The following is a 25,267-nucleotide window of genomic DNA, read 5'->3' as shown; positions in this document are numbered from 1 at the left end:
GTTCCTGTCGTTTATATGAGAACAAAGTGGAAAGGCGAGAGAGAGGGATTTTATTTCCCAGTTCAGCAGACTGAGGAGTTTGTATATGGTTATGAGGCTGTGGCTGGAACTCCAGTCATTTGAATAATGCATGTTTATGCATAAAGGACAAACACATTGTGGTGACAACAAATATTGAACACTCATCTTTGCCCTCACCGTAAGGCTGAGAAATATATCGAATATGCACAACGATTCCATATGAATCTACATAAAGTTGATCTAAATGTCTCATGTTTATATTTAGCATTCTTATACAAAGTTCACATGCTATATACAGTTCAGTATGTCCTTGACATGCACTTGTTGCTCTTAGTTATAGTATTGCAAGATTGATTTTGTACAGAGATCAATCAATGTGACAGTGTTTCTGTACATACATACATACACATACATACATCTTCTTCCGCTCATCCGGGGCCGGGTCGCGGGGGCAGCAGTCTAAGCAGAGATGCCCAGACTTCCCTCTCCCTAGACACTTCCTCCAGCTCTTCTGGGGGGACACCGAGGCGTTCCCAGGCCAGCCGGGAGACATAGTCTCTCCAGCGTGTCCTAGGTCTTCCCCGGGGCCTCCGCCCAGTGGGACGTGCCCGGAACACCTCCCCAGGAAGGCGTCCAGGAGGCATCCGGAACAGATGCCCGAGCCACCTCAGCTGACCCCTCTCGATGTGGAGGAGCAGCGGCTCTACTCTGAGCTCCTCCCGAGTGACCGAGCTTCTCACCCTATCTCTAAGGGATCGCCCAGCCACCCTGCGGAGAAAGCTCATTTCAGCCGCCTGTATCCGGGATCTTGTCCTTTCGGTCATGACCCAAAGCTCATGACCATAGGTGAGAGTAGGAACGTAGATTGACTGGTAAATCGAGAGCTTTGCCTTACGGCTCAGCTCCTTCTTCACCACAACAGATCGGTACATCGACCGCATTACTGCTGAAGCTGCACCGATCCGTCTGTCAATCTCCCGTTCCATCCTTCCCTCACTCGTGAACAAAACCCCAAGATACTTAAACTCCTCCACTTGAGGAAGGATCTCTCCACCAACCTGAAGTGGGCAAGCCACCCTTTTCCGGCTGAGGACCATGGCCTCGGATTTGGAGGTGCTTATTTTCATCCCAGCCGCTTCACACTCGGCTGCAAACCGTCCCAGTGCATGTTGAAGGTCCTGGTATGAAGGGGCCAACACGACAACATCATCCGCGAAGAGCAGAGACGAAATCGTGTGGTCCCCAAACCTGACACCCTCCGGCCCCTGGCTGCGCCTAGAAATTCTGTCCATAAAAATTATGAACAGAACCGGCGACAAAGGGCAGCCCTGCCGGAGTCCAACATGCACCGGGAAGAAGTCTGACTTACTACCGGCAATGCGAACCAAGCTCCTGCTTCGGTCATACAGGGACCGGACAGCCCTTAGCAAAGGACCCCGGACCCCATATTCCCGGAGCACCCTCCACAGGCCGCCTCGGGGGACACAGTCGAATGCCTTCTCCAAATCCACAAAACACATGTGGACTGGTTGGGCAAACTCCCATGAACCCTCCAGCACCCTGTAGAGAGTATAGAGCTGGTCCAGTGTTCCACGGCCAGGACGAAAACCGCACTGTTCCTCCTGAATCCGAGGTTCCACTATCGGCCGTATTCTCCTCTCCAGTACCCTGGCATAGACTTTCCCAGGGAGGCTGAGAAGTGTGATCCCCCTATAGTTGGAACACACCCTCCGGTCCCCCTTCTTAAAAAGAGGAACCACCACCCCGGTCTGCCATCCCAGAGGCACTGTCCCCGACCGCCACGCGATGCTGCAGAGGCGTGTCAACCAAGACAGCCCCACAGCATCCAGAGACTTAAGGTATTCGGGGCGGATCTCATCCACCCCCGGTGCCTTGCCACCGAGGAGTTTCTTGACTACCTCGGTGACCTCAGCTAGGGTGATGGACGAGTCCACCTCCGAACCCTCAGCCTCTGCTTCCTCAATGGAAGACGTGACGGCGGGATTGAGGAGGTCCTCGAAGTATTCCTTCCACCGTCCGACGACATCCCCAGTCGAGGTCAACAGCCGCCCACCCCTACTGTAAACAGCATTGGTAGGGGACTGTTTCCCCTTCCTGAGGCGCCGGACAGTTTGCCAGAATTTCTTCGAGGCCAGCCGATAGTCCTTCTCCATGGCCTCACCGAACTCCTCCCAGGCCCGAGTTTTTGCCTCCACGACCACCCGGGCCGCAGTCCGCTTGGCCTGCCGGTACCTGTCAGCTGCCTCCGGAGTCCCACGAGCCAACCAGGCCCGATAGGACTCCTTCTTCAGCTTGACGGCATCCTTTACTTCCGGTGTCCACCACCGGGTTCGAGGATTGCCGCCTCGACAGGCACCGGAGACCTTACGGCCACAGCTCCGAGCAGCCGCTTCGACAATGGAGGTGGAGAACATGGTCCACTCAGACTCAATATCTCCAGCCTCCTTCGGGATCTGGTCGTAGCTCTGCCGGAGGTGAGAGTTGAAGATCTTTCTGACAGGAGATTCGGCCAAACGTTCCCAGCAAACCCTCACAGTACGCTTGGGTCTGCCGAGTCCGTCCAGCCTCCTCCCCCGCCATCGGATCCAACTCACCACCAGGTGGTGATCAGTTGACAGCTCCGCCCCTCTCTTCACCCGAGTGTCCAAGACATACGGCCGCAGGTCAGATGAAACGACCACAAAGTCGATCATCGACCTACGGCCTAGGGTGTCCTGGTGCCACGTGCACTGGTGGACACCCTTATGCTTGAACATGGTGTTCGTTATGGACAAACTGTAACTAGCACAGAAGTCCAATAACTGAACACCACTCGGGTTCAGGTCGGGGGGGCCGTTCCTCCCAATCACGCCCCTCCAGGTGTCACTGTCGTTACCCACGTGAGCGTTGAAGTCCCCCAGTAGAACAACGGAGTCCCCAGTCGGGGCACTTTCCAGCACCCCTCCCAGAGACTCCAAGAAGGCCGGGTACTCTACACTGCCGTTTGGCCCGTAGGCACAAACGACAGTGAGAGACCTATCCCCGACCCGTAGGCGCAGAGAAACGACCCTCTCGTTCACCGGGGTAAACTCCAACACATGGCGGCTGAGCTGGGGGGCTATAAGCAAGCCCACACCAGCCCGCCGCCTCTCACCATGGGCAACTCCAGAGTGGTGAAGAGTCCATCCTCTCTCAAGGAGTGTGGCTCCAGAACCCAAGCCATGCGTAGAGGTGATTCCGACTATCTCTAGTCGGAACCTCTCAACCTCACGCACAATCTCGGGCTCCTTCCCCGCCAGTGAGGTGACGTTCCACGTCCCTAAGGCTAGATTCCGTGTCCAGGGATCGGGTCGCCGAGGCCCCTGCCTTCGACTGCCGCCCAATCCTCTCTGCACCGGCCCCTTACGGCTCCTCCTGCAGGTGGTGAGCCCACGGGAAGACGGTCCCAGTGTTTCTGTAATGATTTTTAAAGAATGAAATTCAATATCGTTGGGTGATTGTACACCTGTAAGACATCTGTCATCAAATGAAAGTGACAGACAGGTAAGGACAGGTGACAAATGAGCAGAATAAAGAATATTTATAGCTCCCACGGGCAAGAGGTGTTTGCAAGCTGCAGACAGAAACATGACCGGCGTTTGCAACATATCAGGAGACAATAGAGTGGACAAGAGCTGAGTGTGGAGGTTTTATAGATTATACATCCATCCAGCTCTATCTGCAACTATATCCATCCATCTATATCTATCTATCTACATCTATATCTACCATCCATCCATATCTATCTCCATATCTATCCATACATCAATCTCTATCCATCTACATCTAAATATCCATCCATCTCCATCTAAATCTATCCATCTCTATCTGCAACTATATCCATCTATATCTATCTATATATATATCTCTATCCATCCATCCATCCATCCATCTATCTAAATCTATATCCATCTAAAAAATAAAAAATAAATCTATATCCATCCATCATCCATCTGTCTACGGCTATCCATCCATCCATCCATCTATATCTATTTGCATCTATCCAACCATCCATCTCCATCTATCTATCTATCTATTTAAATATATATCCACCTCCATCTCCATCTATATGTCTGGAACTTCCCTCAACTGGTCTGAGTCCAATCTCACAGGTAGGTCCTTCAGGGTCGCATGGAGAGGCGCATCAACTGACCACAGGGGTTCCCCAGGGTTCAGTACTTGGACCACTCCTCTTCTCCATTTACACCACATCACTGGGAACCATCATACAGGCACATGGTTTCTCTTACCATTGCTATGCTGACGACACCCAGATCTACCTCTCATTTCAACCAGATGATCCCACAGTAGCTGTACGAATCTCAAGCTGTCTGGTAGACACCTTGGCATGGATGAAGGAACATCACCGGCAGCTCAACCTGGCAAAGACTGAGCTTCTCGTCCTCCCTGCCAAGCCGTCTCTACAGCACGACTTCACTATCCAGCTAGATTCTTCCTCGAGCACCCCATCAAGGTCGGTCAGAAATCTTGGAGTGATCTTTGATGACCAGCTGACCTTCTCAGACCACATTACAAAGGCAGCTCGATCATGTAGGTTTGCAATGCACAACATCAGGAAGATCAGGCCTTTCCTAACTGAGCATGCAGCACAACTTCTCATCCAGGCCCTAGCCATTTCTAGGCTTGATGCTCTTCTGGCTGGACTTCCATCATGTGCAACTAAACCTCTACAAATGATCCAGAATTCTGCTGCTCGTCTTGTCTTCAACGAGCCCAAAAGAGCCCACGTCACTAACACTAACACTCGCTGCTCGCATCAAGTTCAAGGCATTGACACTTGCTTACAGACTGACCACTGGCTCAGCTCCCTCTTATTTTCACCCGCTCCAACGAGTCTACATCCCTACCAGAAGCCTATGATCGATCAATGAGCGACGGCTCATGGTACCATCACAAAGAGCCACAAAATCACTCTCCAGAACATTTTCATTCACGGTTCCATGCTGGTGGAATGATCTGCCCATCATCATCCGGAATGCAGAATCCCTGACAGCATTCAAAAAACAACTGAAAACTCATCTCTTCCGTGAGCACTTAACCTAAAAAAAAAACATTCTTTAAATCCTTACTTGCCTGGTTTATGCTACTCTGAGCAATATTTGAACTTTGTATTTTGAGCACTTCTTTTAACTGTTGTTATTGCCTCTTCACGATAACTTGTTTGATTTAGTCCTCAGATGCAAGTCACTTTGGATAAAAGCGTCTGCTAAATGACTAAATGACTAAATGTAAATGTCCCGCCTCTACTTCTGTTTCTGAGGAATGCAAATTTCAAGATTTATTGAGTGCATGCACGAACACAAGTACAGAAAGTCTCATTTTGTGTCGCATGCATTAAAACACACAACTCCACGTATGAATAGAAGAACGGTACACCATTGAAAAGTACTGTATGAAACGAAAAGTAAGGCACAAACACACAGTAGAGCAGTGCCTGCACTAGTGGCCCACTTCCCTCAAGGTTTCTACTTTTGTCCAGAACAACTGGGTTAGCAGATAACAGAGACACAGAACTATATAGGAGGAGGAGGAGAGAGAGAGAAAGACAGTTAGGTGGAGACACATCGACAAATAAGATATTTAATGTTGGGTAGAAAAGAACATGCTAATTAAGAATAACCATGTTTTTGTTTAATTTTAGATTTGTTTTTGCAGAAAAGTGTGAAATCCAGCCATGCATTTCAACTCTCAGAGGTGTGAACGCCTCAGAGCGAGTGTGGTTGATATTATAAAAGGAAACATAAGAATAGAAGATGAGAAGTTAGAAAAAGGAAAAGTGATGCTTGGATCCTTTGGTCTGTTAATGGGTTGGACCGATGCGTCATTCCTCCTGGATTAGAATTCCGGCTCATATAAATAGGAGTAGTATTTTTATCCCTTGATCTTCTCCTCGTCCACCTCCCCCTTCCTTCCAACTCTGAATAGTATTAATTGCAAATCATCTGTTCAGCCGAATAAAACGCATGATAAAAGCAACAAACGCATGAGCGTGAATGCCATCAGAACACAGTTATGGTTTTGATGAAGGCTCTGCAATCTCATAGCTCACTGAGTTTGCGAGAGAAAAAAAAAAGGTCTTGAAATCAAGTCAAGATGATCCAAGAGGGCAAAATGAGAACGGGAGAGATGGTTTGTTGGGCTGACTGCAGTGGTCCATTTAACTGCTGTCCAGATGATCCGAGGGAGGAAAAAACCAAAGCGTTAATCACCATCATGCAAACGTGCCATCAGAAATGTTAATGGCTAAGACCTTTTTATCCTCAAATATTGAGTGCGATGTAGTATTTGTATTTTGATTTAAGGTGACAACGCATGGCCGTGTTGGAGTGGGAATTCTTTGGAAAAGTACCTTTACCGTTCAGTACCATGGTAAACATCTAAAGAACTTGACTGCACTATTGTACAGCCTAAGTATTTTGTGATGACTTTGAATACTGTAAATGACATCTCCATTTAGGTTTTAGCTATAAAGCTCCAAATCTCTAACCATTTGTGACACACTTTTCAGTTTCCTTAAGATCACTCTGATAAACTGTAATAATAGCATATACTGTAGTTCTAACTTTCAGTCATCCGCGTTCATAGCGTCTGCTGCCACCAGGTGGACAGAGGACTCACGTTTTGCACTTGCATCACTTTCTGCATTATTATCACACATCTAGAAAAACATATCCATGCACCAGAAACACATTTACACAAGCACACTTAATAGATTATTTGTTGTACCATAGCCTTATTAATTCACCCCTCCTCCTGCTACAGAATTACATTGCTCACAGAGTATCAACTGAAACTCCTATTCATGATTCATGAGGGAAAAATTGAATACAGTGTTCTTTCCATTAGCGTGGATTAGGATGGATATGACCCCGGCCGAGATTTTGGTATTCTGCGTGTTCAACAGCACAGAAGCAGGCCTCTGGAGAGAGCCCTGAACATCACATGTGCTGTACACATTTTTATACATAAAATGAACCCTGGCTGCATGACACATGTGAATTAATCAGTGTTGCCCGAAGGGTGTTTATCTTTGGAAGTGCACTCGCTTTCAAATTTAGACGTGTGGTTAGCTGTAAGTGAAAAAGCAGGTGATGGAAATTTCCCATCATGCCCGCAATCTGTCCTCTCCCCCAGTAAACTCAGCAGATTGCATTTTCTGATAAGACAACCAACCCCCTCTATTAAACAGGGTTGCCATGGCGCCTGAGGAAAAGTGAGGAAACACTTCAGCATCCACCTTGACACCTACCATTACCATTAGTAGGGCTGTCTTACTGCACACGCACTATGAAGAAATCCCAACACTAATGGTTCCTGAAATCCATCATAGTGCTTTCTGCTATTATGAACACAGAGTGTAATTATGTTGGCTTGACAAATACTTAGGGTTAGGGGGGCTTCGAAAAGTGATATGTCTTTTCTAACCACTCAAACTAACTTTTTTCCCCCCAATGGTTATAAATAAGTAAAATGAAATGAATACATACAGTAAATCTCTTAAATGTCTCCTGTCTACAAGAAAATGTACAAGTTTTTACACTAGATCGAGAAGGTTCATAAACTGAAACAACAACTCTCAAAGGGTAGCAAACAAAACGCTTATTTATAAAACATTTGTAGTTAGTCCTGGTCTTTAAATTTGATATAAAGCTTTCATGTCCTCAGAAAACTCATAATTACAACAAATTTTCTGAGAGAGAGCTCCATGTGACCACCTGACTGCTGCAGATTCAAGGAGCCAACTCGTAAAAACAGCCCTGATTGGTGGCACGTGACCTCTGTACCATCTGACATGGTGGGAATGAACCATTTACTGAAATGATTGGTTCTAAAATGCTGATTCTTTCAAGAGCGCCATTACTGTGTGTTCTGCTATGGGTTTTTTAAGACTATTTTCCAAATTTTGCCATTATTTTGCCAATATTCTGTTAAAGGCGCTTCATGTTGACGTAGTATTTTCAAACAAAACGGAGGCTAGATAGACCCCCCAAACCCCACCCCCAGGGCCTTCTTGTCAGTTATTGGCTGGAACAGTTTATTATGTTTCGTGGAGCGGGTTGCCGCAGTTTGTTTTTGTTGCCATTTGCGGTGCCTAGGTTGTCTGCATAGACCGCGCTTTTTTTGTGTTTAGGGGACAGCCAGCTAGTGGATAATGAGGAGATTTTTGCTGTATCTGACAAAAAATGTTTGGGCCTAAAAAACATGTCACGTCGCTTAGAGCACCTTTAAGGTGCAGAGTTACAGAAAATACAGTAATTTCAAAAGGAGATTGGCCGGAAGATCGGAGCAGCGGGGGCAGTATTGCACTCGCTTTACCGTACCGTTGTGACGAAAAGAGAGCTACGATCTACCAGTCAATTTTCTTTCCTACCCTCACCTATGGTCATGAAGGCTGGATCATGACTGAAAGAACGAGATCGCGGGTACAAGCGGCCGAAATGGGTTTCCTCAGGCGGGTGGCTGGTGTCTACCTTAGAGAGGACCACAGAGTAGAGCCACTGCTCCTTTGCATCGAAAGGAGCCAGCTGAGGTGGTTTGGGCATCTGGTAAGGATGCCTCCTGGACGCCGCCCTAAAGAGGTGTTTCAGGCACGGTAAGCTGGGAGGAGACCTCGGGGAAGACCCAGAACTAGGAGGAGAGATTATATCTCCACACTGCCTTGGGAATGCCTCAGGATACCACAGTCAGAGCTGGCAAATGTGGCTCGGGAAAGAGAAGTTTGGGGTCCCATGCTGGAACTGCTGCCCCCGCGACCCGACCTCGGATAAGCGGATGAAGATGGATGGATGAAGATTTTCATCCAAAAATCTTTTGCATCAGGTCTTTCAAATTGACCAACAGAAAGCAGCTTGGTTTGAAAGTAGCTTCTATGAGCTGTGCATATACTATTGATAATAGACAATGGTTTCACCCACAACATTTTGCTAATGCGATTGCACCTTGTAAGCTTGTAAAATAAAATTTACATTTAAAAGGTAATTGTGATTTTTTGTGACCTTGCATTTATATCGCGCAAATGCGAGATAAAGTAACAATATCCTTTCATTTTTAATTCTGTGGCAGAAACAAGCTTCCACCATAATCCATAATACTAATTTATCCTTTAATGAACCATTTTATAAAAGAAATCACAGTCTATCCATCTTTTCAGATAAAATAAAATCACCTTTTGTTCCAGCTGACCCTCCCCAGTTTGCGTCACAATCCACTGGAGATTAAGCCCACTATATCATACACAGTCAAAGGAAGGACGGTGCGCCCCACTATAGCTCCATCCACAGGTGCAAGGTCATTTTACATTGCTAAGTGATTGTCCCAGTCCACACTCGCACAACCAGGTGTTGAAATCCCTCTAGCTCTCTTTAAATGGCTCTTCTCCCTTCCTGTCCCTTTTTCACTATAACGAGAAATCCTTTAGAACGAGTCCACTGCGACTCAGTGTTAGAAATCTGCGGCTTTAATTCCAGCCCCAGAGCCTTTATTGCCATTTACATCCTCATTACAAATGAACAGGAATCCATTAGGTTCCTGTCATCCCCCGTATCTCATTAAGATGGGCTCTATCTAGCCCGTTCCTGGAGGCCTGGCCCAGGGACAAAAAGAAAGTAGAGATCAAGCACCTTTCAGTAGGATTTCCACATACTGATGAGGTGACATAGTGCCGCTACTGGCCATCTATCTCTTTATTGGCAGAAAGAGAGTTCTAGGCATGGATATTGCAGAGGCCGAAAGCAAAAGGTGATAAAAAAGCACATAAAGGGATCAGGTTGACCTGTGGGCCTACAGGGACCATTCACATGATGAAGAAACCTTTAAAGGTAATTTGAATATACATACATAACCGATTTAATTCAGCATTTGAACTTGTGCCTCTACAGAGAAAAGCAGTACTCGGATTTTAATTTTACTGGGACTAAATGGACCTTTAAACCAAGTCATAACAATACTACGTTTTAACAATCGTTCTAATTCTACGAGAATAGCTCAATCCACACCAGAATGATAACGATGACGACACAGGAACGATATTGTTGGAATCACTTTCAGATCCAGCTGATGAATGATAAAAACATTGACAGCGTTGTGTGGATGCAATATTATAGGTATAGGGTATACGAAACCGGAAGTGTCAATTATTGGAGAGTCACGAATACAATAGCATTATGTTGTGTTTAATGTAAATTAGTTATTCTAAAAATGTGCATACATTTCTTTCATACTTTATACAGTGAAATTCATTTATAAATAAATGATTTTTTTTTTATATAACTCAGAACGTAAAAAAAGAAGCAGGAACGAATTATATTATATACATATCTTATATTGGATATTAACATCCAAAAGTGTAAATCGCGGCAGCAGCTTCAGGTTTGTAGTCCAAGACATTGTTGTCTACTTCCGGGATACAACCGGAGACTCGCTTTGGATTTCATAATGTCGGCTGCGTGAAATCAGCGTATACCGTGTGAACGGGGCTATAATTATCAGGTAATTTTCACTACAATCGAACAAGAGCGAGTGGAAGATGAAAGTAGAATCATTAGGAAATGTATAAAGAAAAATCTGACCGCAGGAAACCGCGATTGACCAATAGGAATCAAGTATTCCAGAGAGTGCATCTGAGGGAGGGTACACCTGTGAAGGATGAGCAAATACAGCAATGTATCTTACTCAGGATCCGAGGAAGAAGATGGTCGTTCTGCGATCCTCTTTATCCTCCTCTTCCCAGTCGCATCTGATTCCTGCATCAAAAATAGTCATCGATCAATATGAAAGCCCAAATCCAGCAATACCTGAAGCTATATAAAGGGACTGACGTATTCCAGCTCTTTTATATGTATTTGGCCTCTGACATGATGATAGATGAGCAGAATATAGGCTAAGCCTATATTGATGTCTCTGGCAAAATAGCTTGTCTAAACTGATTGGATTCATACAACAGAAAATATTACACATTCAAATTATGGGGCAAGATCATAGTCAGGAAAAGAAAACAAAGTTATGTGTTTATATTCTGCTCATTAAACTGGAAAGAAACCTCAAGAGCTTGATAATTTGAGCATTTCACATTACACCACACACATATTTGATTCACTTCAGGCCCTGATGTTACATTCCTGGAGTGTGTTGGTTTATTAATCTCAGTTGGAACACAATTCCATTCTTATTTGCCTCTTTGAAGGAATTTTTCTCCTCATATGTTTAAAGTGGTTCACCCAAGTTACCGTGTTAGTGATGATGAGACCTGAGAGGAAACTAGTCTCTCTCAAGATACTGATACACTTGATAACAGAAAGACTGCTGTGCTTATTTGTTTGAAACATCCTTTATGTATATATCTGGGATTCATTAGAAATGTTGTTATTTTAAATCAGTATAACCCAAACAAACACTGACCTGAAAGAGCTTTTCTCCCAGCCAACAACATGCAGTGATCGAGCCTCTAATTATCTAATACCTCATTAACTACACCTGCTGGCATTGGAATAGTGTACGATCGCCCTCTAGAGGCTGCGAAGGAAACAAACGCACGACTTACAGTCATGGAGGAAATGCTTTGGAAGGTTTCTTACTGTTAGTTTTAATAATATATGGCACATGTTGATATGATATTGTATCTCCTTTTAATATTTTGGTCAACTTATCTTGGTTCTGTAAAAAAAAAAAAACCATTTTTTATCATTTTGATTTTATATTTAGGGTGACTGTAACATACTGTCCAGGAACTACAGATGAATATATAATACAATATAATATAATATAATATAATATAATATAATATAATATAATATAATATAATATAATATAATATAATATAGACATCAATAAACAGCATTTCATCAATTAAAATTTTATTATGCCAGCACAGTTTTACCAAACAGTAGAATAAAATATCAAACAATTAGTGTTTCTCCATACATTTCTATTTTAAATTCATACATATAAAATCACTATAAAATGTTGCTCTTTAATATAGTCACTGTAAAAACTGTGGGATTTCAAACATTCACATGCTGAACGGTTTTTGCTACACCGTTTGGTAAAAAAAAAAAAAAAGAAAGAAAAAAAATCTCATCTAACCAATCGCACAACCCAGTCTGCAGGGGTGCTGGGCCACCCGGGACCGGTTCAGACCCAGTGTGAGCCTAAACCTAGTCCACTAGGACTAAAAAATCAGGCTTTCAATGCTCAAAACTAAGCCCTTGATCAGGGGGACCGGGTGCAAACTTACTCCAGACTCAGAGACTATGTTATTCCATCATAAAAATAAGACCAGATTTAGCATTAGATAATAATAATAATAATAAAAAGATTAAATAACTCAGCTGTTAAATTACGTCTGTAAATGGTCCGGACAGTAACTTGACTGGTAACAGGGTGGACGTGATTGAAAACAGCAACTGCTGGGCAGTGCAAAACCATTTTATCATTCGCTTCTGCTTCAAACATTCTCTAGTCTCACAACATCTAAAATAACATCATAAAAAAAAAAATTAAGATACATAACCGAGCATGAAATGAACACATAATGAACTTTGGATAAAGCGTATGCAGATATAGAACGGTTTCTTGATTATTTGTAAAACACAGTGAGTTAATATGTCATGAAAAGGCATTGTCGGTGAGTCCCGTCTCTTTCCCAGGACGATCAGTAGAGTCTTTGCATAGTGGAGAGCATCTAAAGACAGTCTTTTAAGGCACTGTGACGTGGAAAGGGCTTCCGGGCACCATTTCTTCACCCCATTTGACTATGAGGATGTAGTCTCCTTTCTCCTTCACTGTGTATGTGACATTGTACATTCTGTTGCCCATGTGTTTGACATAGACTTCCTCACAGGGAGTCTTTGGCCCGTGCACTCCTACCATTAACATGTTTGTCCCTGCAAAAAAAAAAAAAATACAATTAAAAGCAGTTTAGTCATCTGTAAATGTGCATTATGTACAAATACAGCCGTGCACGCTTGAAAAAGTCACGTACCTGCTTTACTGCAGTCCACCGTGAAGGTGTTCTTCTGGCCAATGAAGGCTTTGGAGAGTCCGGCCCCCCTGGAGACCACCTTACTGGCATCGGACGAGAACTTTGGCAGAGTAGAGAAAGATCCCGCCACCGAGGATGATTTTGTCACCGTTTCCACCAGAACCGATGACGTTTCGTGTAGAGAGTGACCGCCTGACAGACGTGCGCCTGGAAGAGTGAATTTCTTTTTATTGATTTGCTTCACGAAACATGAGTTGCTGTTCAATTTGGTAGTTTTACCTTCAAATCATTGCCATGTCAAACAATTTCACACATTTTCATAGTTTTGTAAGCTTGTTTGGTTTCGAATCCGCTCCATAATATTGCAAAATAATCCTGCCTGATCATTTGTCCATAACTTCAGGGTGCCATTTTCTGTATATTTACTGTAATATTTAAGCCACAACAATGCTGTTTGTTTTGTAAAATTTAAAATAATATTTTTTATTCTATATTTTGTATCATACTTTGTATAATTTTTACTCTAAAAATCTTCAAGGTACCTGTTTCTGTGTCAGTCCTGTATGGAGAGAGCAGAAAAAGCATAGTCTAAAGTAGTGTGTGATGATGTCTCACCGGAGACTTTGGCTTTGAAGGGACTGCCCACAATATGCTGCGGTCCTCCATATTTGATGGAGATGAGGTAGCTGCCGGGAGCCATGGGTGTGTATGTGACCTTGTATCCTTCTGGACATTCCTGACAATCCATCTTGACTTTCGATGGGCCGTCAATGGTAACGGACAGAGCTCCTGACCCAGCGTTACACGTGTTTACGATGAAATCCGAGGGTACACCTGTGAAGGATGAATGTGTTGAGTGAATGTACAGGTACGTGTCTTAACACTCGTGATTGGCTGCTTGGTTGGTTGGTGTCATACCTGTAGTTCCGCCCTCCAGTCCGGGCCCAAAAGCAGTCACCATTCCTGGATCTCCCACCTGTCCGGGTTCCCCTACACGGATCTTGAAGGGACTGCCTGGGATGTGACTCCCGTTAAAACGGACATCAATGGAGTGGACGCCGTTCTCCCGTGGAATAAACCGTATGGCGTGTTTATCTGCACAAACAGGCATGTGATGTTGAATAAGTTCAAATTCAATCTATATACTCTAGACTAACATCAGTTCTAGTGTGTCTTTAAATATTACAGTGATCATAATTTGTAGGGTGTTGTATTTCCTTGTATTGTTTATGAATGCATTTCTCTATTTTACCTCATTTTTCAGTTTTTGTAGGGCTTTGGGTATGAGAAAAAACACATTATAAATAAAATGCATTATTTTTTACTATTATTGTTATTATTTATAATTAATAATACACAAATGAAAAAGTATAACAATGGTTTAATAAAATAATATTACTTATTTATATAACATAATAAGAAGTTTAAAATAATGAATTTTAAAACGAATATATTTAATGACGCATACAAATATTTAGATAATATAAAATAATAATAATAACAAAATAATATAATACAAATAGTTTGATAACATAATATATTACAAAATTAATACATAATTATTTGTATATTATAAATGTAAATAATAATATTCAAAATATATAACGCAAAAATAACATACAAATAATAATATACAAAGTCATGAAATAAAATATTGAAATAATATATTAAATAATACATTTTAATGATATATTTATATCTAAAAAATACTACTCTACATTAATAATAAAATTTGATTAATAAAATAATAAATAATCATAAAATCATTCAAGTAATTATAGATCAAATAATTCCCCTGTCTTTTTCTATCTGCGAGTATGTGCCCATATGCTCACCATTGTCTAACTCAGTGATGTAACACTCCTCCACTGCTCCAGACGGTGTGTGCACCTTCGCATCAATCGCTCCTCTCGCTCCATTCAGCTGAACGGCAAACGAGGCCTCCTGGTTCACCTTCAGACCCATCTCCTGCTGAGAGATCTAATCTTCAGCATTTTAAAGCTGAGTATGTAAAGATGTGCAAGCATATTCACAACGGCCAACATAAAAACTACTTTGCCATGCTCTTGTGTCTTTCCTGAGAAACTGCAAGCACACTTGTCTCGTCTCATGATAAGCTGTTCTGTGCTCTCCATCAAGTGATCTTAGAGTCTCTCAAAGAGTGTTTTGATAAATAAGCTGCCATCCGCTCTCAATAGTCCCAGGATCTCACCTGTCCCGCTGCTACAGAGAATAACGAGGCCTTTCTGCGTGTGTGTTTGATCTGGAGTCACTCACCTGCAGGCTGGAGATGGTAAGTAGGCGGGCGTCATCTGATAGTGATGCAATGGGAACGATGAAAGGGCTGTCTGGGATATGTTCGTCATTAAATTTGATTGACACCTCGTAGTCACCTAAAAGGAAATGAAATAAATACATGAAATGAGAGATAGAGAAAAAAAGACTGAGAGCCATTGTAAAACACATCTGTGTTATTGGAAATGATCATGAGCACTTACCAGGCTCCTGTACGACGTAGGCCACCCCACAGGAACCGTCCTTCCTGTCCTCAAAGGAAATCTCTGCTTTGCTGGGCCCCTCAACGGCTATGGACAAACCACCAGCACCCGCCTCACGAGTCCAGATACTAAACTCAGCTAAAAATCACACATAAAAAAAAAAATGCAAAAAAACCTGTTAGACCTCAGTGGTCTAAAGTAATGTTCGCACTATCCCAGATAAACAGTGGATTATTTTAGGATTACCTATAGTATATAAATATAGTATTTATTAATATTTTGAATAAGGTTAATTTTTTATAATTTTCTTTTTATTTAAAAGTTCACTTTTTAAAAGTTTTCCTTTAAATTTTAGCTTCAGTTTTAGCAATTTTGTTATGTGCTTATTGTTTTTTAAAATGTTATTGTTTTAATCATTTTATTTCACTTTTAATACTTTTTGTGCTTCAATTTATTTTATTTCAGTTAGTTCAGGTAAGATCTCTAATTTGATTTTTATTTTATTTTTTACATTTAAATAAATCTAACCCTACATTTATTTTTTTTTTCAGAGTTACTTCAATTTTTGTTTTGTTTTTACAGATTTTTTTTATATATAATTTTTAGGGCTGTGCAAAAATTAATTGCGATTAATCGCATCCGAAATAAAAGTCTGTGTTTACATAATATATTTGTGTGTGCTGTATATAAATATTTTGTATATATAAATATCTATGCATGCATGTATATATTTTGGATGCGATTAATCGCAATTAATTTTTGCACAGCCCTAAAAAATTTTAATTGACAATATCAATACTAATACTGCTTCCAGAGTCTCTTACCTGGAACTCCAGCCACACCCCTATCCAGTCCAGTACCACCGGCCCGAACCTTGTGGGCCCCTCCCTCTCCAAGGGGCCCCACAGTGAACTGGAAAGGGCTTCCGGGGACATGCTGGCCCCTGTATTTGACATTGACCGTGTGGGGGCCCATCTCATGAGGCACAAAGCGCACACTATAGGCGCTGTCCTCTCCTTCCACGATCTCAGCGTCATCTGTTTTACCGCTGGGACTCGTCACCTGTGCGGTCATCTCCTGTGTACCTGATTCACCTGAGAGAGAGAGAGAGAGAAAGAGAGATGGCGTTGAGTGTGAAAAAGAGAGACAGAGAAGGGAAAAGAGACAGGCACACGTATAAACCATTCCACATAAAATTTCCGGCATTTCTTCTATAAAAGATGTTTTGGCTGAGCTGGCCACGGAGCTGACGGCTGCTCAGATTTTCCAGCTCGGTTCTCATGTTATAAAGTGGAAAGAGTGCGTTCACTCCCGCTCAAAAACCCCATAAAACACACACGTACACAATAACACTTGTAAGAGCTGCAAAACTTAAAGGGATGGTTCACTCAAAAACGAAATTTCCATCATCAACTACTCACCCTCAAATCTCCCAGATTTGGAACATTTCAGGCGAGTAAAAAGGAAAAGTTTCCCTTTAACCAGCAATCAACACACACACACACACACATGCACACACCCTCTGATTGTCGGCCCTGGCCGCTGCTGAAGGGTCCCAGGCTCTCCCTGCCCAGAAATCCACCGAATACGTTCCTGAAGGGGTCGCCCCCCACTTGGGTGCTCTCTTCCACCCGCACTTCTCGCTTGGTCTCGCCTGCGTGGGTCTTGCTGATCTCTGTGCGTTCTGTGCGTGTGTAGGTGTGGCTGCTGCGGGTGAAGGTACGGGTGAGTCGCTCTTGAGCCGTCACCATCTGAAACCAGTTCCCTACAGATGAGGAACCCGGAAGACAGAGGAAAAGGAAAGAGGAGAAGGAAGAAGGAGGGAAGCAATGAAAAAAAAAGAGAAACAGGAAATCCAAGCATCCGAGTAGAATGGAAACAAACTCCGTATTCTGATTCTTTTTTTATCAAAACAACTTTATTTAAATTCTACGGAATTTAAAACGGAAGCACTCTGATTTGAGAGACAGGAAGTGACATGACAGTGGGAGTCAGTGAGAAACAGGTGGAAAAGGAGATAAACCCTGCATCCGAATATGCCTACTTCCCAACGTACAGTGTGTGTGAGACAAGTTGCATGTCCGAATTCATAAGTACCCGCATGACCTACTACTTCCGATTCTGAAGAGCAACTGATGAGCACTTTACTATCCCATGAGGCCACAGTCAAAGAAATGTGCTTGGCAGTGAAGCAACGCAACTGACGCTGGTACAGTACGTCACATGACAGTGACAACATGGTGGATGTATTGTGTCCAAAATTCATTCTTACTACCCATATTCATACTTTACAAAACATGAACTAATAATCAAACCAAATGTAGTACCTACTAGGCATTATGCAATTTCAGAAAGACTTGACAACCCTCCCTAGCATCTCATTTCTTTTCTGCTCACCAGGAATCTTGAGGTTGAGGTCGCAAGTGCTGCCCACCGTGGCGATAGAGGGCGCCTGCCTCTTTCTGGTAATACTCTCCTTCATTCGTCCCTCGCCCAGAACCTTCACTGTAAACGGACTTCCTGTGGAACGACATGAAGAGTTTGAGAGTCACGCATTTCAAAAAGACTCATGTTTGAGGTCTGTGCAGTACCTGGCACATGTTGGTCTGCGAATTTGATGTTGATGATGTATGTTCCAGGTTCGGTCGGGCAGTAGGTCACTTTGCATGTTCCGTCTTCCACATCCGAACAATTAATGTCAACTTTGCTCGGCCCCTCGATAGACAGACCCAGACCTCCGTAACCTAATGTACAGACCAAGTGGGATTTATGCATGCTTCAAAAGTTGATGAACTTTTCAGTGAATCTAAAGACTATGCATTCGAAGACATAATGGACACCACATACCTAGACATCCTAGAATACCATTTACCTGCACTTCTGGTGTCCACGATAAACTCAGCCACTTCAAAGGTGTGTCCTTCAATCAGACCTTTTCCAAACACCTTCACTTTACTGGCATCTCCAATCTCAGACTGGCCCACCATGATCTTGAATGGGCTGTTGGTCACGTGTTTTCCATTCTTCTTTACACTGACCACATGCTCTCCCACCTCCTTAGGAGTGAAGGATATTCCTGAAGGAAAAGAACAAGGGCACAGGTCTTTGTTCAGGTTTAATCAGAGTTTTTTAGGGTAGCACTATCAAATCTAACAAAAGTGATAGGCCTCAGGATTAGGCTTCACATCAAAAGCCTTTTCTGAGCTTATAGTTGATTCTCTTTGAAATCACAGGAAGGAGCTCTCAGTCTCAAATAACGTTTTTGAGACAAACCCTAAGGCATAGATCAGAAAGTTTCAGTGTTTCAGAGGACTCATACTTTCTTGTTTAGGGAAACCTAAAAGGTGTCTTCTCCAAAGAAACGTGTTATAATTACATTCCCAGTCTTTCCCGCCTCGAAACGTGATTCTTGTAACATTTGTCCAATTAAATGCTGTCTAGAATAAGAATGCCCTTCCCACTAAAACTACCTGCAAATCATGGTGGATAGCCCTAAACTTAATATGATCTGGCTTTTGTACAGGTTGCTTTATCAGTTCAGTCATGAGGCAGGTCGATGCTGGCAGGCTCGATGAGTGACTTACCGATGTGTCGGTTTGGCAGTCTCTTCAGCAGGCAGGGCTCCTCGTTGCCAGATGGGGCTCTGATACTCGCGGTCAGGGAGCTCAGGTCCGTCTCTGTGATCTTCAGAGACACGTCTGTGGCCGTGCCAACGTTCAGCTGAGATGTCCTCATGGAGTCATCGCCTTTATCAAGAATGTGAGAGAATAAAGTGATGAGCCATAGTCAATAATGACTGTTATTATATATATATATATATATATATATAAAAATTTTCTTTTAGTTTTTTTTTTACATTTTATATAAAAAGTATGTTTATATATATATATATATATATATATATATATATATAAACATACTTTTTTACATAAAATGTAATATATAATAATAAATATTATTAAAAAAATGACAATGAAGACATACATTGTTCCAAAAAAAAGAATCCTATGTATTCCAACTCATAAAGTTGAATTTCTATTCATCAAAAAAAAAAAAAATCACAGTTTATTATTATTAAACAGCAAAACTGTTTTCAAAATTGATAGGAAAAGGAGAAATGTTTCAAATCAGCATCTTAGAATTATTTAATATATAACAACTCCAGCTTTGCCATCACGTGAATAAATTCCATTTTAAAACATATCAAAATGCAAACTAAAACATATTTCACAGTATTAACGTTCTTACTGTATTTTTGATCAAATAAATGCAGCCTTGATGAGCATGAGAGACTTCTTTCAAAAACATTTAAAACATCTTTCCGACCCCAAACATTTGAAAGCAGTTCTTGTTTATTTGTTTATTATAACTAGCAAATATGATCAAATTATTAAAATAAGCATTCGTTGTGCGGGTGCAACCCCAGTTCCGTCACAGAGAGAAATTGAGGGGCAAAGTGAGAGTGAGACTGGAAGAAGGGGGAAACAGCTGCTTCCTGTTTCTAAAAATTATGCCTACTACTTTTAGAAACATTTCACAGATGTGGTTAAATTCTCCAGGTGTGTGAAGGCATGCGCACACACATAAATACACACGCCAGCTAATTTAGTGATTCACAGACATTATGGAGAGACATAACTTTGCCCTCTTCTGTTCATCCTCTCTCTCTCTCTCTCTCTCTCTCACTCATAGCCATATTTGGGTACACACAAACACCAACCTGTGATCTTGGCTGTAAAAGGGCTTCCAGCAATGTGCTTGTCATCAAACTTGACGATTATGTTGTAGTCTCCTGGGGCCGTTGGCAGGTAGGACACAGTGCAGGTGCCATCTTTATTATCCTTACAGCTGATCTCTGCCTTAGAGGGGCCCTCCACTGCCAAAGACAGACCTCCTGAGAGAACATGAGAGTGCATTGAGCAAAGTCAAATTCTGGCAATGTGAGACTAATGCAATGCGACTGTGAGGCTGCCAGGCTTGGTTTGTGTGTTACCTTCTCCAGCGTCCTTAGTGACGATTGTGAAGGTTGCAGATTTGTTGACCATGCCGTGACTCAGACCAGGGCCGTGTGCATTCACATGCCCACTGTTAATGGCATCTACATAGAACTGCAGTGGACTTCCTGTAAAAAAGAGCGTCACTTCATGTTTCCAGATGATCCATGTCAAATACAGACATTATTTAACAGACATAACTATTACATTTCCCGATTTTAGTGCAAATTTCTGATTGTTTGGGTACCTGGTATGTGATTCCCGTCATATTTGATGTCCATCTCATGCAGGCCCTTCTCGGTGGGGGCGTATTTGACTGTCACTGTCCCGTCCTTGTTATCAGTGATGTTGGGACGGGCGGTCTTACCAGAAGGCATACGTACCTCACCTGGAAAAAGTCAAAATGCCACCATTTCAAGTGCAGAATTGTGTAGGCCCAAGTGAAAATTGTAACGAATGTGCACGTCTTAATCATACAGTATATATATTTTTAAAAAACTCTACTTGCAGTTGCAGACAATATAATATTTGTAATAGGTGTTGCTCACTTTTTTAAATAATTTTTCCTTTGCAAGTACCTCTAATGATAATCTATTTATTTACTAATAAATTATGTCTTAGCTATTATTAATTAATTATTGTATTAATTAATAGGTGTTAATACCTGTAATCTCCCCCTTTTGCACAGTAAATGGAATGACAAGATTGAATGGGCGGAGCATTGGCTCCATGGCATCCACTGCAGTGATTGGTTCCTCAGTGGCCTTGAAGAGAAAGAGATTTCGGCATCACTGCACTGCTAACTAAGTGAGCAGAAAGTGCAGGCAAAGGATTAATGGCTGAAAAAAAAGAAAGAAAAACAGACAAGGGCCTGACTGGTTGAGCTGGAATAGATGAAATAAAAGCAGCAGCTACAAAGCCAAATAAAAGAGTCTTGTGCAAAACACAGTAATGGGAGATTAACTCTATGAATGCATGATCAGCCAACTAGCCGTTTTAATAACTTGTTAAAAAGATGTCAGCAGCAAAGCTCATGGAAAATGTTGCAAAGATGGAAGAAATGAAAAGGTATAATGATAAAGGCTGAGGAGCAGAAAGCATTTAGGATGTTATCCGATGGCTACGGGTGGTGTGTACCCAGTGAGGGGTGTAGCCCGTGTAGGGGGCGTAGGGCTGCTGTAACTGCAGTTTATCACACGGTTCCTCAATTATAGGGATGGTATCAGATGCCTGGAGAAGGAGGTGGTCACATGTTTAAGGCTTCACACAACACACATTTACATGCAGCTAATTCAATTTGACCCACTGAACTGGAATTGAATTGCTAAGTTAAATTCATTCTCAATGAATAAAGTACAACGAAAGTTTCTATTTGGGAGAATGATTATTTTGTAAAAACACACCATGCACTGTAGCCATATTTTGGAATTATTTACTTTTTATTATTTACTTACTTTTTTTCAGCAAGGACACAAGAAATCGATCAAAAGTGACAGTACAAACATTTTTATTATTGCAAAATATTGCTATTTCAAATAAAAGCTTTCTGTTCATAAAAGAATCATGGAATATGATCAAATAAATGCATCCTTGGCGAGCATAAGACTTAGCATTACAAAAATCTTACTGACCCCAAACTTTTGAATGGCAAAATACAAATACAAATACAAAATATTTAGTATTATTATTATAATATGCAAAAATCACTACCCATAATGCAGAGGTGCTTACCACCACATGGAAGGGACTGTTGGGAATGTGCTCTCCTCCGAAGCGAATGGTGATGACGTATTTCCCAGGTTCTGGAGCAGTATAATAGATATCAAATGTCCCATCTGCATTCTCCACCACATCCACGTCTAGCTCCGCCCCATCTGGAGTTGACACTTTGCAGGTGACCTTCCCCTTCCCAGCAGCCTTTGCATCCACAGTGATAACAGTCTCCTCGCCAATTTGAATGGTGGGTCCGAGCCCTGAGCCTGACCAATGGTACAACCACAAAGCAATTATAATAAAGATTACAATAACATTTTCTACACCAATCAGACAAAGACACAGTTATGAAGCGAATTCAAATGGGGGCACAGGCTGGCAAAAATCAAAAGAGGTAACTCACCCAGTCCGTGTCCCCCAATCGACACTACAGGTAAAAGAAAGATTTGTTAGAATTCATGATCATAAAGGTGTGCGTAAGATGCTCGGTCTTAAAAATAAACCAACTAGTGCTGAGATTCCATTTTTATAAAGTAATGAACCAAAAGACACTAATAATAACAGTAATGAACAGCAAAACACCACTATAAAAGGCCTCAAAGGGTAACTGACCTGTCACATGGCATTTGCTGGCATCACCACTGGGCAGCGCATGGATGCGGTAGGGGGAGTATGGAATCTCATCCCCGCCATATTTGATTGTAATAGTGTAGCGCCCTGTCATGTCCGGGACATAGGATACGGTGTACGTTCCATCTCTGTTATCCCGAATGTTGGCTTTCTTTGGCTTTCCTTCTGGGTCCTGCAAAAGGAAATAGTAGTTAATGTGTGTTCATGCGAATGAGTATATATTCGTAGGAAATCCTCTTTTCTTTTAAGTTTTGAGTAGTTGCTGTTGAGTAAATAAATGTAGCAAATATTCAACAAGGCAATATTACTCATTCATATTACATATCAAGCATTTCTGACTGTTAGTCATGTAGTGGAAAACCACATGTAGGGTTTAGCCTAAATCTAATGACAGGTCAGTCCACAGCGACCACTAGAGGGCAACATTAAGGGTCCCCTTGACAGGCACAAAATGATCAAGTATGGCTGCCTGGGAGAAAGGTTCACTCTCACTAACATCCATAAACGCCACTTTTGTGCAAGATGAAAATGTGTTTGGATGCTTTTGCTCGTGAGCCGTTTGGAAACCCCCGTTTTGGTTGAAGTGAAGTTTTCTCCCTTCCTTTTTAGAATGGGAAGTAGTATGATTATAAAAACAAGGATCATCCTCAAGAAATGACAATTCCCAAGTTACTTCTTGCTATAATTGTCATTGAATGTGGTATGCATGAAGGATGAGGACACTATAAAGATAGAGATAGATAGATAGATAGATAGATAGATAGATAGATAGATAGATAGATAGATAGATAGATAGATAGATAGATAGATAGATAGATAGATACATAGATAGATAGATAGATAGATAGATAGATAGATAGATAGATAGATAGATAGATAGATAGATACATAGATACATAGATACATAGATACATAGATACATAGATAGATAGATAGATAGATAGATAGATAGATAGATAGATAGATAGATAGATAGATAGATAGATAGATAGATAGATAGATAGATAGATAGATAGATAGATAGATAGATAGATAGATAGATAGATAGATAGATAGATAGATAGATAGATAGATAGATAGATAGATAGATAGATAGATTATTCCCGTTTGTTCCCATTATTAGGGAACAAATATGAAACAAGGAACTAGGGAATAACTAGGGAATAATTGAAGGGAAAAAAGCAGTCAAAGGAGCAGGGGATCTGGGGTAGGGTGTACAGTAACAAGGGAACAGGCCATGAGCGCTTAGTGGCCCAAGGCTGATGGGAGAGACGCCAGACACGGTGAGTTATAACAATGAAAGGAGGCTGAAAGGAGGAGCCGCCTTACACATCCTTTCCTAAGAATATGGAAGGGGATGGTGCCTTTTACAATGTGGTTCTCCCACACCCTCCTACCCCAGTCCTCCACATACACAGAGGCCTCTTGCCTGCAACCATCCGGACCCTACAGCAACAGCAGGGAAGAGGTCAGAGGTCAGGGCAGAGGGAAGCGGAGGGCAGGACATTGGCTGTTAAAGCACAAGTGATCATCAAGGGAAACCTTCTTGCCTTAAAACATCTCAACAAAGAGGCCTGAGCGAGTGCTGGTGTCACTCACCAGTATCTGTACGGTGAGAAGACCCTCCCCCGCATCACGGGCATCAATGGTGAACTCCACCGGCAGGCTGGCTGGCACCCCCGAAGCATTTAGGCCGGGACCGCTGGCACGGACTTTACTGGCATCATGAGCGGGCAAAACCTTGATCTTAAATGGACTGAAAAGGGGGAAATAGAGGAATGATCACATACTTCCTTTATCTCGAAGTGCTCTTCTAATTTCTAAACCAGCACTGAAGTTTGGTTATGTTTGGTCAAGACTTTATTTATACTTTAAGCAGCCCGCTCACCTGCGTGGCACCTCTTGGTCTGCATACTTGACACAGACAGTGTACGGTCCATCTTTAGCAGGAGTGTAGATTACTGTGTGGGTGCCATCACCGTTGTCTGTGATATTCACCGGCTCTGTCATCCCTAGAATAATAACACAGTTGCATTTTCAATATTGACTACCATTCAAAAATTTGGGTTCAGTGGGGTTTTTTTTATTTAAAATACATACCAAAAATACAGTAAAAACAGTAATATTGTGGCATTTTACTACAATTTCTGTTAAGTGTTTTAACTTATTTATTAGATTCCTGTGATGGCAAAGCTGAATTTCCCCAGTCTTCAGAGTCACATGATCCTTCAAAAGTCATTCTAATATGATTTTTGATGAATGTAATGCATTACTGAATAAATGTATTAATCATAAAAAATGTTACTGAACTTCTGAACGGTATATTGAACAATTCTAAATGCTTTTTGGATGTGATACATGCCCCACATTGA

The 25,267-nt window shown here is 42.0% G+C and overlaps 1 protein-coding gene across 7 annotated transcripts in view; it reads right to left on the bottom strand.

The window, feature by feature from the left end:
• Positions 1 to 11,916: 11,916 nt before the first annotated feature.
• Positions 11,917 to 25,267, bottom strand: part of flncb (filamin C, gamma b (actin binding protein 280)) — a 46,034-nt gene continuing 32,683 nt past the window's right edge. For 2 of the 7 annotated variants that reach the window (XM_039667956.2, XM_039667960.2), the window contains 23 exons: positions 24,784 to 24,907; positions 24,495 to 24,651; positions 22,878 to 23,067; positions 22,669 to 22,692; positions 22,284 to 22,531; positions 21,690 to 21,782; positions 21,217 to 21,316; positions 20,800 to 20,940; positions 20,552 to 20,680; positions 20,279 to 20,452; positions 19,143 to 19,304; positions 18,431 to 18,634; positions 18,150 to 18,302; positions 17,956 to 18,078; positions 17,078 to 17,323; positions 16,383 to 16,652; positions 15,559 to 15,696; positions 15,338 to 15,453; positions 14,896 to 15,031; positions 13,979 to 14,155; positions 13,676 to 13,894; positions 13,061 to 13,267; positions 11,917 to 12,962 (listed from right to left, as the gene is read on the bottom strand). In XM_039667956.2, the coding sequence (XP_039523890.1) occupies positions 12,775 to 12,962; positions 13,061 to 13,267; positions 13,676 to 13,894; positions 13,979 to 14,155; positions 14,896 to 15,031; positions 15,338 to 15,453; positions 15,559 to 15,696; positions 16,383 to 16,652; positions 17,078 to 17,323; positions 17,956 to 18,078; positions 18,150 to 18,302; positions 18,431 to 18,634; positions 19,143 to 19,304; positions 20,279 to 20,452; positions 20,552 to 20,680; positions 20,800 to 20,940; positions 21,217 to 21,316; positions 21,690 to 21,782; positions 22,284 to 22,531; positions 22,669 to 22,692; positions 22,878 to 23,067; positions 24,495 to 24,651; positions 24,784 to 24,907 (3,719 nt within the window). In that variant the 3' untranslated portion in view covers positions 11,917 to 12,774. The remainder of the gene's footprint in view (positions 12,963 to 13,060; positions 13,268 to 13,675; positions 13,895 to 13,978; positions 14,156 to 14,895; positions 15,032 to 15,337; positions 15,454 to 15,558; positions 15,697 to 16,382; positions 16,653 to 17,077; positions 17,324 to 17,955; positions 18,079 to 18,149; positions 18,303 to 18,430; positions 18,635 to 19,142; positions 19,305 to 20,278; positions 20,453 to 20,551; positions 20,681 to 20,799; positions 20,941 to 21,216; positions 21,317 to 21,689; positions 21,783 to 22,283; positions 22,532 to 22,668; positions 22,693 to 22,877; positions 23,068 to 24,494; positions 24,652 to 24,783; positions 24,908 to 25,267) is intronic. The other 5 variants (XM_039667957.2, XM_039667962.2, XM_039667965.2 and 2 more) reach the window with 3 other exon arrangements.

Source organism: Pimephales promelas, chromosome 24 (genome assembly GCF_988280905.1).
Source record: "Pimephales promelas chromosome 24, fPimPro1.hap1.1, whole genome shotgun sequence".
Classification (NCBI taxonomy): domain Eukaryota; kingdom Metazoa; phylum Chordata; class Actinopteri; order Cypriniformes; family Leuciscidae; genus Pimephales; species Pimephales promelas.
The sequence above is the reverse complement of the archived record's forward strand: the minus strand, read 5'-3'. Positions and strand labels throughout refer to the sequence as shown.